The 15,637-nt window shown below is 43.4% G+C and overlaps 1 protein-coding gene across 2 annotated transcripts; it reads right to left on the minus strand.

The window, feature by feature from the left end:
* Window positions 1-13,316, minus strand: pfkfb4a (6-phosphofructo-2-kinase/fructose-2,6-biphosphatase 4a). Of its 2 annotated transcripts, none has more exons than XM_079297147.1 (14): window positions 13,156-13,316; window positions 6,392-6,508; window positions 6,152-6,248; window positions 5,991-6,057; window positions 5,813-5,887; window positions 5,402-5,458; window positions 5,184-5,305; window positions 4,874-5,081; window positions 4,641-4,787; window positions 4,439-4,543; window positions 3,570-3,699; window positions 2,485-2,547; window positions 2,310-2,374; window positions 1-765 (listed from the first exon to the last, which is right to left on the minus strand). In XM_079297147.1, the coding sequence occupies exons 1-14, from the start codon at window positions 13,208-13,210 to the stop codon at window positions 706-708; spliced, it is 1,368 nt and encodes a 455-aa protein (XP_079153273.1). In that variant the 5' UTR covers window positions 13,211-13,316; the 3' UTR covers window positions 1-705. The 2 variants fall into 2 exon arrangements, with proteins under 2 accessions (XP_079153273.1, XP_079153272.1); XM_079297146.1 differs by lacking the exon at window positions 13,156-13,316 and adding an exon at window positions 9,912-10,711.
* Between the last annotated feature and the right edge of the window lie 2,321 nt (window positions 13,317-15,637).

The following is a 15,637-nucleotide window of genomic DNA, read 5'->3' on the forward strand; positions in this document are numbered from 1 at the left end:
AACGGTTGAGTTGAGTTTATTTAGAAATAAACTGAAATATTTCCTCTTATGTATTATACTTTAAGAACCTTCACATTCAACAACAAAAAACCAATGAAACAAAGTATGAATGTGCTTTGAGGATCTTCATAAGACAGTGTTAACCATCCTAAAGCTAGAGACAAGCTGCAATAGAGGACATTTAATAAGAAAATAAACAGTTGATTCGTTTATGTGCAAAATATAAAAAGGCACAATTTAGTTTTGGGTTGTGCAAAGCTGTAAAACTAAGAGTAGAGCGACCCGACTTCTACCAACAGAAATACAAAGAAGACCGCTAAAAGTTAACATTGTAAAATAAGTTCAAAAGGCAAAATCTATAAGAAAACAAACTACATCACAACAAACAAACGGTGCTTCAATTTCAATGCTTCACACTTTGGGTTACGGCATCAGTTCAGAAGCCCTTCATCTGCATTTTCATTCATTCTCCAAAAATGGGAGAACGTGCTCGAGACACAAGATCCGCGTCAAAATTAATAACTGGATTCCAGTCAATCATCATCATCATCATGTCTTATAATACAAGTGGAGAAGATCAGAACAGCGGAGGGTGATTCAATCAAAGGAAGGTGGGGAAGAAAGACGAGAGGTTGCCGAGTTTGCCCGGTGCAGTGTGCGTGAAGACGGGTGAAGGTAACTGCCTCATGCCTCAGGGTAACTGCCTCATTGGTGAGCTGGCACTGTTAGCAAAGCCTCCTTTGACATCCGCGACACTTCTACGTTCTGTTTGATAAAAAAACAAAACACACAAAGAGGGGGAGGGATGAAAACACATAGGAGATACTAAATCCACTGCACACAGACCAAGCTAAGACCCGGACGTTTAGAGGTGCGTTTATGTGTCCGTCACTCACGTGTTAGCAGTGCAAGAATACAATCAAATCACTGCAGGCCTGCTTTTCTTAGAAAATCAGAGGATTTCTTTGCAACAAAAACATGAAAAACGTTTGATCCCACAAAGAGGCTTAATGGGTAATGGACGATCGTCTAAAAATCCCAAATTTCACCTGTAAGTGTGAATAAATTAACCTGATGTATTGGTTTTCTTGGCCTTGCATCATTTTACATTACTCAACTAAAAATTTGTATTACCACGGGTATATTTCACGGAGAACTACTCGACTACTTTTATCAGTCTATCAAACTCTAACACGATCCACACACGGTGGCATATTTGTCTAAAGGGTGCGACGGTGAAAACGTGGAAGGTCAGAAGCAACCGGAGTATTATTGATTGCCGTCGTCCTGATAGCGCATGATTACCACTGATATAAAAACCAGAAAGCCGTCAGAGGGAACTGCGGTGACGGTGAAATACCACATGTGACACATGATGTTCAGCACCTGGTTGCACCAACTGGTCTTTACTAAGCCTGGTCCTAACGGCTAACCTCAGTGTTCATAATGGACTTCATATTGGTTGGACCAACTGAACTTCGGCCTGGTCTTAACTACGTAGATGCACGTTCATGTAAATGCCTCCGCAACTACAACAAACATTCAAACCAGCAGTGTTATTTGTGCTTATGAGCCATAACTATCCCATCAGCACCTTTCAAGTGTAAAACATATAAACCAACTTAAATAACAAAATCTGATTCTGCTCAATATTTCGTGACGATCCAGCTGGTGTGACAGACAGGGATCACACCATACGTGCCTCTCTGTAGAAGTCTGCTGATGCATCATATTTAGCTTTGGGTACACAGCCTGTAGTCTGTGTGTGAAATGGCTGCAGTGCACGACTCTCTATGTGCACCAGAGTGCCACAGGGCCCACCACGGTGGCTACACACACTCTGCCTTCTCCAGTCACCTCACACGGCACATCTTCAACACCTCCCGCACAGACAACTTTCTCATTAATAGTTTCAGTTTCAAGCGGTTTTACGACATTCTGAGGGATTGTAAGGAAGTAGTCGGCTATGAGGCGACTACTTAGGTGATAACTGATTGTTCCGACTTGGATTTGGACTTTTTACCGGCTCCTGACTAGGCGTAAGATTTACACCTGGTCTAAGTGAGAAGAAGGCTTAATTAAGCCTAGATGGTGCAAACAGTAACTATTAGGTCGGGCTTAGAACGGCAAGTAATGACCGACATTGGACCTGTTGGTGCAACCGGCACCTGAGGCTGTCGTAGCAACCGGTTTGTGAACCATCTTCCTTTTACAAAGTGGCTTCAGTGTGTGTGTGTGTGTGTGTGTGTGTGTATGTGTGTATGTGTGTGTGTGTGTGTGTGTGTGTGTGCCGTTAACAATATACCCACCTCCGGCCTTTCTCTGTGTGTGTTGACTGCATCCACGTTTAAACTGATGGACTCCACTTTACAGCCTGAGCAGACAGAACATTTGTTTCTATTAGTTCAGTTATTTTCCCCTCTTTCTTTCAATTAGAAATAGATTGATCACGTGCAATATAAGCTAACAGGAGACCAGTCTCACCGTAGGCCACTGGCGTTAGCTTCAGCACAGTGTGCAGCGGGCACTTCAGGTAGGGCAGCTCCTCTGTGTGGAGACAAACACACACACTCATGAAACAAAGAGCTCTTATTCCTGAACAACACTTCCACACACTACTTTTTTTAACCTATAACTTGTGATCGTCAAGGAGTAATGTTTATAGCAAGGACAGGAGTGGGAAGGTAAAGATATTGCTTGAGAGGGTGCAATGAAAACTTTATGAGTAAAAAGACGAGAGTAATTTATTGAAATGCCTGTTCAACAAGGATAAACTTGTTGTGTCTGCAGTGTCACCGTTAATCACTGGTATGTTCAAGCCACAGAGCAAATTAGTCCAACAGTTAATCTTTATGAAGCTAATTCGAATACATTTTTTTTCTCTCTTTTTTAGAATTAGCAGCAATAGGACAGTGAACAGGATGAAGGATCATAACGCATTTCTGTGGACTGTTCTAAATACATTCTAAACCTGTTCTAATTTGACTCCTACATTTTATAAAATTAAAAAAAGAGCAGAGAAGAGTATGTATGAAGTATCGGACCACACTAGCATCAATAAAATCCTAATAGTCATCTATAGTCTTGAAATATAGAAGATAAACTCTACCGGTAGTATTTTTAAAGAAAAAAAAATGGAACGAAAGGAAAAATAAATCTCATCTTTCATCAGATTGTTTTGCTGCAGTGCTAGTGCAGGTCTACAACATGGAACTCAGGTCAGTCAGCAAAGCGTGAAACACACTTCTCAATCTGGTCACTATGGAGGTATGTCACAGCTGTACACTGAACGTTTCACGGTGTACAAATCACTTCATCCAGTGATTTATTCAAAATGAGTCAGAAATACTTTACGACGGTGAAGGGAAGATGTGCCTTTAAGATAATCTTATGTAATCTTCATTCTACTGGTTATTGTTTTGGTGTCAAGTATTAAACCATGCTTTTCCCTCAACTTACTTTATCTACCGAGTGGATTGAGTGACTTCCTACATCTGCCACCACCTCTGAAGAAGTCAAGTGTCTGATTTAACGAGCGCTGCCTTCAGGGCTTCCGTTGAAGGACTGACCTGCCGTTTTGTCCAAGAAATAGGCCAGCAGGCAGCGCATGACGGCCTGGTGACAGACGACCAGCACGTTCTCTTGCCGCTCCAGCTCCATGATGACCGGCTCCAACCGCTGCACCAGGTCCTCATAGGACTGAGTCACAACAGATGGCAAAAGAGGCAAATCAGAGAAAGAGCACACCGACACCTTCACATTTGAAGTCAAAATAAAAATAAAACAAAGAAAGTCGTGAATCAGTAAATTAAAACTTCCACACGATCCACTTTCTTCTCACAGTCTGCTGAACAATCAATCTCTTAAACAGATTTACATCTTTTGCAGGTGGAAAAATCCATCTAGGCCGTCTAGACAAGCACCAGCTTTAACAAGATTCTCCAAAGCCCTGTGCGCCTGGGCAGCCAGCTAATGCCCACATCCATCTTCCTGTGTTGGATTAATGGAGAGGTAATGGGATGAACGTAAGGTGAGAACAGACCAGCAGGCATTCAGACACACAGTAAACAAGCTGACCCCACAGTTCTCTCACACACATGAAGTCTTTGTTTACTGTAATCTGGTGTTTAGCCAAATCATTCTAAGAGGCTGCTCGTCCACGTTGAGGCTCATTAGCAGAGAGTAAGTGGCCAGTGGCCATGTGGACACAGTTTTATTGGGTTCGTCGTGACGTGTGAGTTTTTAATATATGTGTGAGAGTGAGTGAGTGAGTGAGAGAGCTTCCTTATCTTCACAGAGGACAGACTGCTTTGGGAAGTTGAAACATTAAAAACAGAGACACACTGTCCACAAGCATGCTACTTCAATGTTAAAATACAAGAACAGTTACATAACAACATCATAAGACAAAACATTAAGTTGACTTTTAGCCACTGACCTCTCCTTTTGGGTAGCGATAGCGGTATTTGTCCTGGTCCCTCAGAGCAAACTCCAGAGGATGGTGATCCTGAATCTCCTCATACATCATCTCCTCACACACGCCCTAAAATGACACCACACACAGATTACACTTCTGTTAACATCGCACGCATGCAAGCAGACAGCTGTGCATGCTTAGCAGTCGAGGACGTAGTACTCACAGCATCGATCTCGTTCAGGACCTTCCACTGTTCGTAGGGCACACTGAGAGCCTCGGCCGTCTGGATGGTTCTCTTCATCTGACTGGTCCACACCTTCAGGTCGCTGATGCCCTGAGACTGGATGAAGTGGCTCAGCTTCTTGGCAAACTGCACGGAGAAGAAAGAAATGTTACCATCTCTTCTAGTCAAGTGATAAAAACTGAAGACATATAGATGAAAAAAGTCGGATATACCTCTTTCCCCTGAGGCGTGAGGCCAGAGTCTCCACCGATTCGACCATGGACATTGAGCTCGCTCTCACCGTGGCGGCACAGATAGATGGAGCGCGGCGTGATGTGAATGTTCATGAGGTAGTAGACTATCCGGCTCTGGATGTGGTCCAACACCCTGTTGACCAAGTAGCGCTGACCCACGTCCATGACTTTAATGAAGGAGAGATCCCTGAGAGGAGACCACAGAAACATTACGCCTCCCATTTAACACGGACGGAGACGAACCCGCGCACAGATTGAAACACACCCTCCACACCAGCTTTCCCCTCACCTGTCCAGGACTTCATCCAGCGGCTCGTAGGAGTTTTCATAACACTTGATCCTTTTCATGAAATCTTCCGCTGCTTCCTCCGTGTTACAGTTGGTGTAGTCGGGGCTTCCCAGCTTCACTTGCTGAACAGAGAAACAGCAGAGAGGAGTGAGGACAACTGGGACGGGAGTTCATTTTCTCTCTTGAGACAAAATAAACAGATAAACTCATTGACTTACCACTATGTTCTCCTGTATGACATCTGGGTCTTCACACACAGACTCCACGAAGAACACCTGAGAGAAGAGGAGGAGGAACTAATCAAGCTCAGTGTGAATGTCAACCATGGCTAGTTAGCTAGCTAGCATGTCTTTCTACTGAGCGTTAGGGAGTGATGCAGAGGGACCTCTGGCCAGAAGTCCACTGTTCAGTTGTTGTAACCAGTGTAGCATTGAAGCATGGCTTAATTGGCAAGCTAGCTAATAGCCACCTGTCTGCTAGTTAGCTTGCTAATCTCAAAGGTTGCAATGGTAAACATAAAAATGGCCACCACTCTGACCTGCTACGTTGATTTGAACGGGGCGTCCGTTCTACTTCTACTGTATTTCTATGATGTGAACTAATGCGGTATGTCCTCCCATAACAGTTACCTTAAAGCCATTCTGGTCTGCAAACTGGATGATGGTTTCCCGTCTTTCTCTGGTAGTGTTTGTTGCATCAAAAACCTGTTTAACATAGACGTAAATGGATACGCTTTTTTAGCATCGCACACCATGTTTGACCGACCTAAACCATCTAAACCAAAACAGCATTTAATATTTGACCCACCGCCACTTGGCCTCCGTCTTCTGTGAGATACTGTCGCACATCGTTCAATGCTGCTGAGGCACATTGTCTGTAAAGATCAAAGATAACATGTGTTAAAACGGTCACATGGCTGGTGGTTAAATACATTCTTAAGGCAGTCCGAGGCCAGTTCACACTCTTACCGTCGGATCTTTAACCCTTCCTCGTTGTCTGGACGGAAGAACTCAAAGGACTTGTAGATCTTCACACACTCTCTCCTGTACTGCCCAACATTGAACTCTATGGCAAAGATGGAGGCAAGGACACATGAGAGAACTTTCTCTTAACATGAAACCTGTGATGCACTTCCTGAAATCCATTCCCTTTAGTCTCTAGAATCGATGCGTCTACAAAACTATTCACTCGAGCCCAAGAAGTGGTACCTCTGGTAGTCACTCCGATCCAGTTGAGATAGCGGGTCAGCTTCTTGGAGATGTAGGTCTTCCCCCTGGCAGGAAGGCCCACTGTCACAATCAGGGTGGGACAGTTGGTCATACATACTGCAACGAGAGAATGAGGAGGGGAAAGAAAGCTTAAGTCGTGCGCTCGTCACACATTATGCAAAGTGATTTCAGTGTAAAATGTGCAACGCCTCAGTACAAGCACATCATCTTATCTCAAGGTTTTGTTCAATGACTATTCTCACAGCTTGGAATATGCCTCCACCGATTTTCAAGAGTCAATATTAACTTAAATATTAGATTGTCTATTATCGATATGGGTGTGTAATCCTGTGTTATCTGCCATGAAGATAAAGTCCCATCACAGAGGTCACGGTGGCACCAGGCTCGTGTTGCCATACTCAGCTGCAGTGTGTGCACAGACGACTGGGTCAGAGAGCGAGATAGTTTTCATGGGGTGCTACTTCAAGTCTTCTTGTAAGATGATGTCCATGTTTTAATATTCCCTGTCTGTAAAAGTATAGGGGGGGGGGGGGGGGGGGCAGACTAAACTAACTATCAGAGGAGGGCACAACAGTCTGTCCTGGTGCATGCATTACACACCTACCCCCCTGACAGTCTGTCCTGGTGCATGTATTACACACCTACCTCCCAAACAGTCTGTCCTGGTGCATGCATTACTCACTACCTCCCTGACAGTCTGTCCTGGTGCATGCATTACTCACTACCTCCCTGACAGTCTGTCCTGGTGCATGTATTACACACCTACCTCCCAAACAGTCTGTCCTGGTGCATGCATTACTCACTACCTCCCTGGTTGTTATTGACTTTACCAAAACCCATTTCACTCCACACAAACAGACCCGTTCACCCACCACAAGCACCTGATTTCAATGCCATTGTAATTGTTTCCTCGGGTGAGGAGACACTGACCATACAGACAAGTGGAGAAAGGGCAAGCTCAAATCGCGGCAGCGGCAGCTAGTAGAGGCACTTCCTGTTGCAAGCTCAGCTGCCACGACTTTCCGTGGCAGCTGGGCTTGCAACAGGAAGTGACTGCCACTGTATGTGGCAGCTGCCACTAGCATCTTGTCGATACATTTTTGTAGGTTGTGATTCAGTGGTTGCAAAGGACCAGCAACATGTGCAGATACCAGGCAGAATCTGTGCTGCTGGAGAACACATAAAGAGAAAAGGTAGACTACATGACTTGTGTTTGAATTGTGGGTGAGCATGCATATGTGTAACATCACTAAATCCATAATGCCAATCCTGGCTAAGAGTGGTTTTGCATGTGAAGTTGACATAACTGTAATGACTGAATGTGGCAGTGGTTCATTTACAGATAATATATATTTTTTCAGTGCTCCAGAGTTGTCAACAAGTGACAGAGAAAGCACAGAAGAGGTAAGAAATGTTAAAATCTTTGCAGTCAGAGACACAGATGCTTGATGGCGGAAACCATGCAGCACATTCACAAACATCAGAACTTCGTATTATGTATTGCATGCATGTACAGGAATAACAATTAAGCTGAATATAAACCGATTCGATGAATGAAGTAGATTCTTCAATACAAAAATAAGAAATAATAGATTTTGGGCTGCCTGATAAACAATAAAAAATGGATTAGCATGAAATACTAAAACTGTAAATATAAATGAATGTCATTTAGCCTTTGACATAAGATCCACCATGAAGGTATTGTCTGTTGCATGATCATAAGACAATATATTACATTACAGTCATTTTCATCCAAAGCGACTTACAATTCAGAGTATCACATTTCTACACTGTAGGCACAGCTAAGCTCAAGGACACTTTGACATGCGACTAGCAGAACCGGAGCCAGGGATTACAGGATATCTAATAAGATTGGTACTTAATTATGCGCATGGATTAAGCTCTGGCTAGAATTGGTTTGCAACTATTTATTGTCAGTATTAATTTACATAACAAAATACAGGTAAATGTTATAATATACTGCCATTCAATTTGGAAGGCTCTCGATGGAACCCATCCAGCATTACTGTTTGTTCTTTGTTGCTTATTTCTCTAAATAGATTTGACTTTTAGATGTTGAATGGCACATATGTTGATGAGACAGCCTGGCTGCAGCTGACTGGTGTCGCAAGACACAATTCGATGGAGGGTTTAAAGTTCCCGCTGTCCTTTCCATGGATGAAAAGGAACAGGAAGCCCTCCAGGAGCTGCACAACTGCGAAGATGACCCAAGTGAAGAGTCTCCAGCAGAGCTTTTCACTTTTGTTTTTGATAAACAGAAGGACTATGACAAATTCTGCACAGAGCTTACTGATAAAAACAATTTTAAAGTATTTTCGAGGTTTGAGGAGAAATAATTATTCTACATGTGCTTTCCGAGTGTTGTAACTCACTAACCTTTCACTGTCAATGTATGTTAGTTTAAATGTCTGTATTTTGCTGTTATTATTGACAATATGTCAAATTGTTTGTTGTTCAATAAATTTTTTTTTAAATAAACCATTGACCAAACAGCCGTGTCACCTTTCCCAAAACTTGTGACAACCTACACCTTATATGGGTTGTCATCATTCTAAACAGTACAATGCATATCATCCATATTTACAACCTGCATTCCTTTAGTCTGCAGCATGAAAGTGTTTATCGTTGCCATGGGCAACAAGTACCAATGGAAGTTAGCCCGCAATTAGCTTGTTGACAAAAACGAGTGGCCATACCATTACAATTCTGCCTTTTTTTAATAAACTAATTACAACTACCAACAGTCGTGCCTTCAATGACCTTAATGTTTTGTCATATAATGTCAAATAACGACAAATAAAGGCTAAACTACTGCGGAATCTGCCACAATATGCTAGTGGCAGCTGCCACAATATGCTAGTGGCAGCTGCCACAATATGCTAGTGGCAGCTGCCACAATATGCTAGTGGCAGCTGCCACAATATGCTAGTGGCAGTCACTTCCTGTTGCAAGCTAGTAGAGGCACTTCCTGTTGCAAGCTCAGCTGCCACGACTTTCGTGGCAGCTGAGCTTGCAACAGGAAGTGCCTCTACTAGCTGCCGCTGCCACGATTTGAGCCAGCTCCTACTGAAGTGACAGCAAATGCAACGGCACATCCACGCAGGGGTGCAAATCCCTCACATGACTACAGGGAAAGAATTTGTGTGTTATCAACGGGTAGTTGACTTAGCCCACAGTAACAATGACATTGACACCGCTAGTATCAGTCCTTTTCTCCACGATGCGAGCAGCCTTCATCATGCGAGTCCTTACATAACTGAGTAACCCAGATGGCTGCAGCAGCAGCGAGGCACATGAACTCTGCGAACTATGGTCCTCGCGTTTATAACCGTAGAGACGTTAAGCTGACACATAATGGATTTAGATACATGCTACATACTACATGCAGAGGGGACGGATTAGCATTAGCTTCTGGCCAAACCGCCACCGGTGACATAGATAAAGATGCTAACAAGTGACGCCACGTTGTCATACGCACCCTTTCTTTGAGAAATGTGCTTTTCAGGAAGGCCATTTTTAGACGGCATCCAGATCTTCTTGAGTGGGTTTTGAGTGAGTTCCCACGGCTTTGCCGGTGTTTTGTCCTCCATTCCGTCCGGCAGTGAGGAGGTGGAGGAGGCCGCGGCGGGAACACGGGGCCTTTTCCCCGAATGCTGCTCTGAATGTGACCGGTGTTTCATCCGCGCTGCTTTGCGGTGATGGAGATGATCCGCCGGCTGGTCTCTCTCTCGCTCGCTCTCAGAGCTGTTGTCACGTGCTCCAGTCAGGCCACAATGGAAATCAACGGTTGGCCGTAATGACCATAATACGGGCGCAGCGCATCTTCTGCTTTACCGTAAGTGACATTAGCTGCGCTGAGTGCAAAACAAGATATTCAAAGCCGCTTTCGGGCACAAGTATAACTGTGAAAAAACGACGTTTTAGACTTATTTGGGCAACAGGTGATGCTGAAGGTGTGTCGAATAACACTAATGATGTCTGCCTGCAGTGGAAAAGGTCTATTGTCTTAAGTTAGTTAGCCACTTAGCAAATGCAATATTGTTTTAGCCGCTTGGGGCAGCAGGACTACCAAAACACAGTTAAAAACAGTAAAATTGCATCATTGGTGTTTATTTGGAGGTCTGTTTCGGGTCACCCAAACATAAGTCAAAAACTCTACCTTAGTTCATGAATGAAATATCTGACTCCTCCTTGGCTGCTAAATGCTCCATATATTTAACAGGTAGGAGCTAACTTAGTCTGTCGGCTGCTAATGTAACTCTGCTAATGTACCTCTCTCACATCACATCGTCATTTGCTCCATTGTCTGTCGCCATGATCCACCCACACAGGGGTTTCCACTCATCATGTTGCCTGATTTCACGAAAAAAAAAAAAAAAAAAAAAAAAAAAAAATATATATATATATATATATATATATATATATATATATATATATACATATACATATATATATACATATATACATATATATATACGTATATATATATATATACACATATACATATATATATACATATATACATATATATATACGTATATATATATATATATATATATATATATTCAGATATTCATGAAAAAATAAACTAAACATTACTCTTATATTCTGCCAGCTCATTGGTTTGGTTCACTAAAACTGCTTTGCTAAAGTTTGCAAAAGATGTAGGTCATGGTTAAAGAAAAATGGCAGGATCGATAAGCACTCACAGCTGTGCACCATGTATGAAACTCGAACCAGCAGTGGGAAACAGAAAGCCTTGCTCGCTACAAACGGCAAAAATATGCCGACCAGTACCTCTGAAGCAACAGCAGTGCTGCGTGTGTTGAGCCAGTATTTGTGACAAAATAAAAGCAAGGCAAAGGACAACTGGCTGGATGTTTTATGGGGCTAGAGTACGAACCCAACCACTACTTTGAGTATTCAGATTCAGATTATTTTTGAAGACAAATTCTCCTTTTTCAACATTTTCTGCTGACCGACAGCCCTTTTTCACAGAAGACATTTTGACATGTCACAAGCCGGAAAAGCACAGGTGTAAAAATAATGAAATTAATGATGACTGTCCATTGAGCTGCTTCAGTTTCAGGTTCTATTGTGCATGCTGACTCACTGTCACACTGTCATAACTTACTGGGATATTGTAATACAATAGAGCTCTATAAGTCAAAATATCTTGTGTAACAAAAACATCTATTGTGACGATAATGCCACTCTATTTCTTGATAGCCGACTGCAAGTTTCCACAGATCAGCCATCACTAAGTGACAAATGTTTTAAACGTATTTGATCTATTATTATCGAGGGTGCATTCCATCAAGCACGAGCTGACAATGCCCACGAGATGGAAGCATTACTCTCCCTCTTCCTCTGTATGTGTGTTGACTAGACTTTTAAAACTAGTGTATAAGACACACCTGTAATGCAATCCAACTCAACAGCCCTGCGGCAAATTCCTATAGATGCAATGTTTATAATGTTCAGATGGTGTGAGTGTGTGGGTTGGGAGGTACCAGAGGATCTCTATAAGGGTGTCTCTAATATTTTGACCATCTCAGAGTGCCAGAGTCCGGTTACTCTGCTATCACAATTGCCATGGAGATAATTCCACACTTACACAGTGTCAACAAAAACTGAACAGTTTAGGCTTTACAAAGACAGGACTTTGAGGCGTTGTACTGGACTGAATGTGCAGGCTCGCCTGATAGGGTGATAACTGTTCATCTGTTCCTGGACTATCTGAAGCACTGATTATATTAAGCTTTAGTCAGTCTTTACAGAGCAACAGGGCCTGTGACCTAAATATGGCGGGATGGAGGTTTTTCGAATTAAATAGCTCCTACTCTCTCCCTCAAATTCCCTGACTGCACGTAGACTATAAAACATGTCAGGTCGGGTGCATCAGGTCCGCACATAAATGGCACACTATCTCATGCTGGTCAGGCAACATGTCTTCTTTTAAGTAGCTCGGGTAGCCCGTGTGAAAACAGTCATTCACATCCGCACTTGTGGTGAAAATGTCAACACACTCTTGCATACTTTACAATGGGTAACGAACAGGAAACAGCTCGGCGAGCTCCTCCCCGACACAGCAGCTGTCAGTGCTCTGATTGCTGCTAGCAGCGTTTAGCCCCGAAACTACGCTGGACAAGTCATTTCCCAATATAGTATGTTAACGTTACACCCGACAGTGAACCAATACCCACCACGCATCAGAGGCCGCTTCAGCTCAAGAACCAACATAGAAGACAAAAACAACAATCATGGCATCGTAGCAGCCAGCACGAGCTGTACAATCACAACACAAACATAAACAGCCAGAAAACGCAAACCATCAACCGTCAGCAGCATCTCCGTCATGATCAGTGTACGTATGGGAAGTGACAATGTGAACAACTGAAAAGAAACCCGAGGAGATCCGCTTCAGGCTGCACGAAGCGTTGAGATTGTTTTGTTTGTTTGTTTTTTCGGCAGCAGTCCAACAACATCCGCCTGGCTCCTGACCCTCTGTGTGAAGCTGCTGCCGCTACGAACGAGGCTGGTTGCTATAATAAACCCAACGATTGTCGCTTGTTGTTGCTATGTAGGGTAAAGGTCTCGACGGTGACAGCGCCAACACACCGACAGCACATCGGTGCTTCTCGACCACATCCACCTCTCTGTCATCCAGTTTAAAGACGCACAATTAAAACGACTAACGCCTTCAAAGCGACGCGTCTTACCCGCTGTGTCCCGGTTCTGTGTGAGCTTGGTGCGGCTGGAGCAGCCTCTCATCATGGGCGTCTGTCTGATGGAGCGCAGCGCCTATACGTGCGTCAAACGGCAGCCTGCTGAGCGCTTCTCTTCACTGATGCTCACCGTACAGTACAGTACGCACTTACAGGCGGACCTCGGGCCGGGAGGGAGGATTTCTCCAAAACTGGATGTCGTGAGGTAGCAGCCTACCTGCCCCCCCCCCCCCCCCCCCCTGCACCCTCCTACACCCCACCCACCACTCGACTGCTGAGAAATGTCCCCACATGTCGCGACAGGGATAACGTTGTTCCGTTTCTTATGGAGGATATGCATTGCTGGAAACATTCCAGTCACGCAGCTAAAGGCATACCACGACACTTCTGTGGTTGTACCACAATATAAATCCACCAATATTCAACATTAAAATCTCAGACAATTCCCATAACAATTCCCATACTTAACTTATAGGCTACTTTTTATATGATACATACAATATCACTCACCATGTGAGTTCCATGTGTGGGAATAAAACAGGAAAAGTTAGACGTTTCCCAGCAGCAGTCAAACTTGCAGAGCTTGTTTTTCTGCAGTGCTTGTAAAAGCATTCACCCTACTTCAAAGGGGCCCGTGTTTAATTATGTAACATCGGGCTTTTTGTCATGAATAAGCAGAACTCAAGAGAGTCCTTAATATCAAATTGTAAGGAAATCTCTATAGTTGATCAAAGGTTTCTTAAAATTGGATTGCATTACTGTGCATCCTTTTATTTTGACACATCTAAACCATTACTGGTGCAGCCTTAGTTGTTTGTTGACTACCTGTGTGTACTTAGGGTGTGACAGGGGAGCATGAGGATAATGCACACACAACATATCTCGGCAAAGTTTACTAAGAGGTAATGTGTCATTCACAGGAAGGTTAGTGAGAAGAAAATGAGAGACATGCATTATTGATGGAGGACAACAAGAGACCTGTGGACACTGTGAATGAGCTGCAGGCTTTCATGGCTCAGGTGGGAGAGACTTCAATGTGTTCAATGTTTATACATTTGTAAAGATTCGCTGAAAAAGTTAAAGGAGGAATGATGTGGGGTTGAGCATATTTTTGAAATACGATCACCAATTTCAGATCATTTACCCCGCCGTCTCATCCTCTAAGTACAGTGCTATGAAGTCATGCAAATCCCGTGGCCTGGGGAAATCACACTCTAGGGTTTATATTTCAGTGGCAGTCATGATGCCCTTTACAAGGAGCCTGTGCTAGTGGTGCCGCTTATTGTCAAGCACAAGGCCTTTGATTGCACATCTGTGGATGAATGAGACAATCACACACACACACACACACACACACACACACACACAATCAGGGAATCGTTGAGTCCTTCGCACCACGGAGGCCATGAAACATAAAGAAAGGGAACGAATGGATCTCAGACAGTTTGAGACCACTTGGACTGAGCATGACAGAAAAATACTTTTTCTTCCTCCCCAAAAGGCAAAGAGATCTAACACCCCATCTACATATACACTCACCCTGCACGCCACACCCCCAACCACACTCACGTAGTCAGACTTGTCTCGCTGGGCTCCATCTCAGAGTTTAGGGGTTACAGCTTTAACCGTTGTGTAGTCGCAAACACAATTTCCCTTTTTTGGCAATTCTCCTAAATCTTCTGTAAACATAACAATGCAATAAAAATAACCGTACATGACCATGTAATAGTCAATGATTACGCCTCAGTCTGCTCTACACGCCAGGCTATGTCATGTATATATACAACTTTCATTGCACAGTTTTTGGAGAGATATGTCTTTTATCAGGAGGTACTGTGTCTGACTGCAGCCTGTATTACAATAACGGTACACTTGAAAATGATCAATCAATCGAATCCCCTAAATAATAATAAGAAATGTAACTGAAGCGTTTGAGACCTAGCTCTGTGTCTGTCCTGTGAATATTGCTGAAAAAACGTGTCGTAGTCAGGCGTCTCCGTGAGCCAATGTCAAGGAGGCTGGAAGGGGAGGATCAGTGACTTGTGTGAAGTAACTCAAATAGCATGTGCATGAGACACTATTATGTCAACATAGTGGTGTTACAGATACCTGGTGTAATCATGACTGCGCCTGTCTGTGAGGAGGCTGTCGAACAAAGGAAAAGTACCTACGACTGCCACCTCATGAGGAAGTATATCATTTGCAAAACTCTGTAAAATTCCACCAACAAATACACTGTTGTTCTATTCTGAGAGCTTTTATACTCAAAGTCACGGAGCAGCGGACAACAGCTGAGAGGTCGTGCTCTATTTGGGCCACATCTAATCATGGCTGACATCCTGTATTTACTGCGGGGAAGCCAAGTAGTTTTTTATGATAAGCTTCCCTTAACCCATCACCTAAATACTGCATGTGATCAAAGTGGGGGAAAGGTACTCAACATACAATCTAAATATAATATTGTTGACCTTTCCAA

Source organism: Melanostigma gelatinosum, assembly GCF_949748355.1.
Source record: "Melanostigma gelatinosum genome assembly, chromosome: 3".
Classification (NCBI taxonomy): domain Eukaryota; kingdom Metazoa; phylum Chordata; class Actinopteri; order Perciformes; family Zoarcidae; genus Melanostigma; species Melanostigma gelatinosum.

What these genes read in the sequence shown, in the direction of transcription:
- pfkfb4a (XM_079297146.1), bottom strand. Translation starts at nt 10,113, where the DNA reads ATGAAACACCGGTCACATTCAGAGCAGCATTCGGGGAAAAGGCCCCGT. An exon ending in GATCGGAGTGACTACCAGAG is followed by an intron (nt 6,249 to 6,391) that starts GTACCACTTCTT and finishes TCTTTGCCATAG; the next exon opens with AGTTCAATGTTGGGCAGTAC. An exon ending in GCTAACGCCAGTGGCCTACG is followed by an intron (nt 2,375 to 2,484) that starts GTGAGACTGGTC and finishes CTGTCTGCTCAG; the next exon opens with GCTGTAAAGTGGAGTCCATC.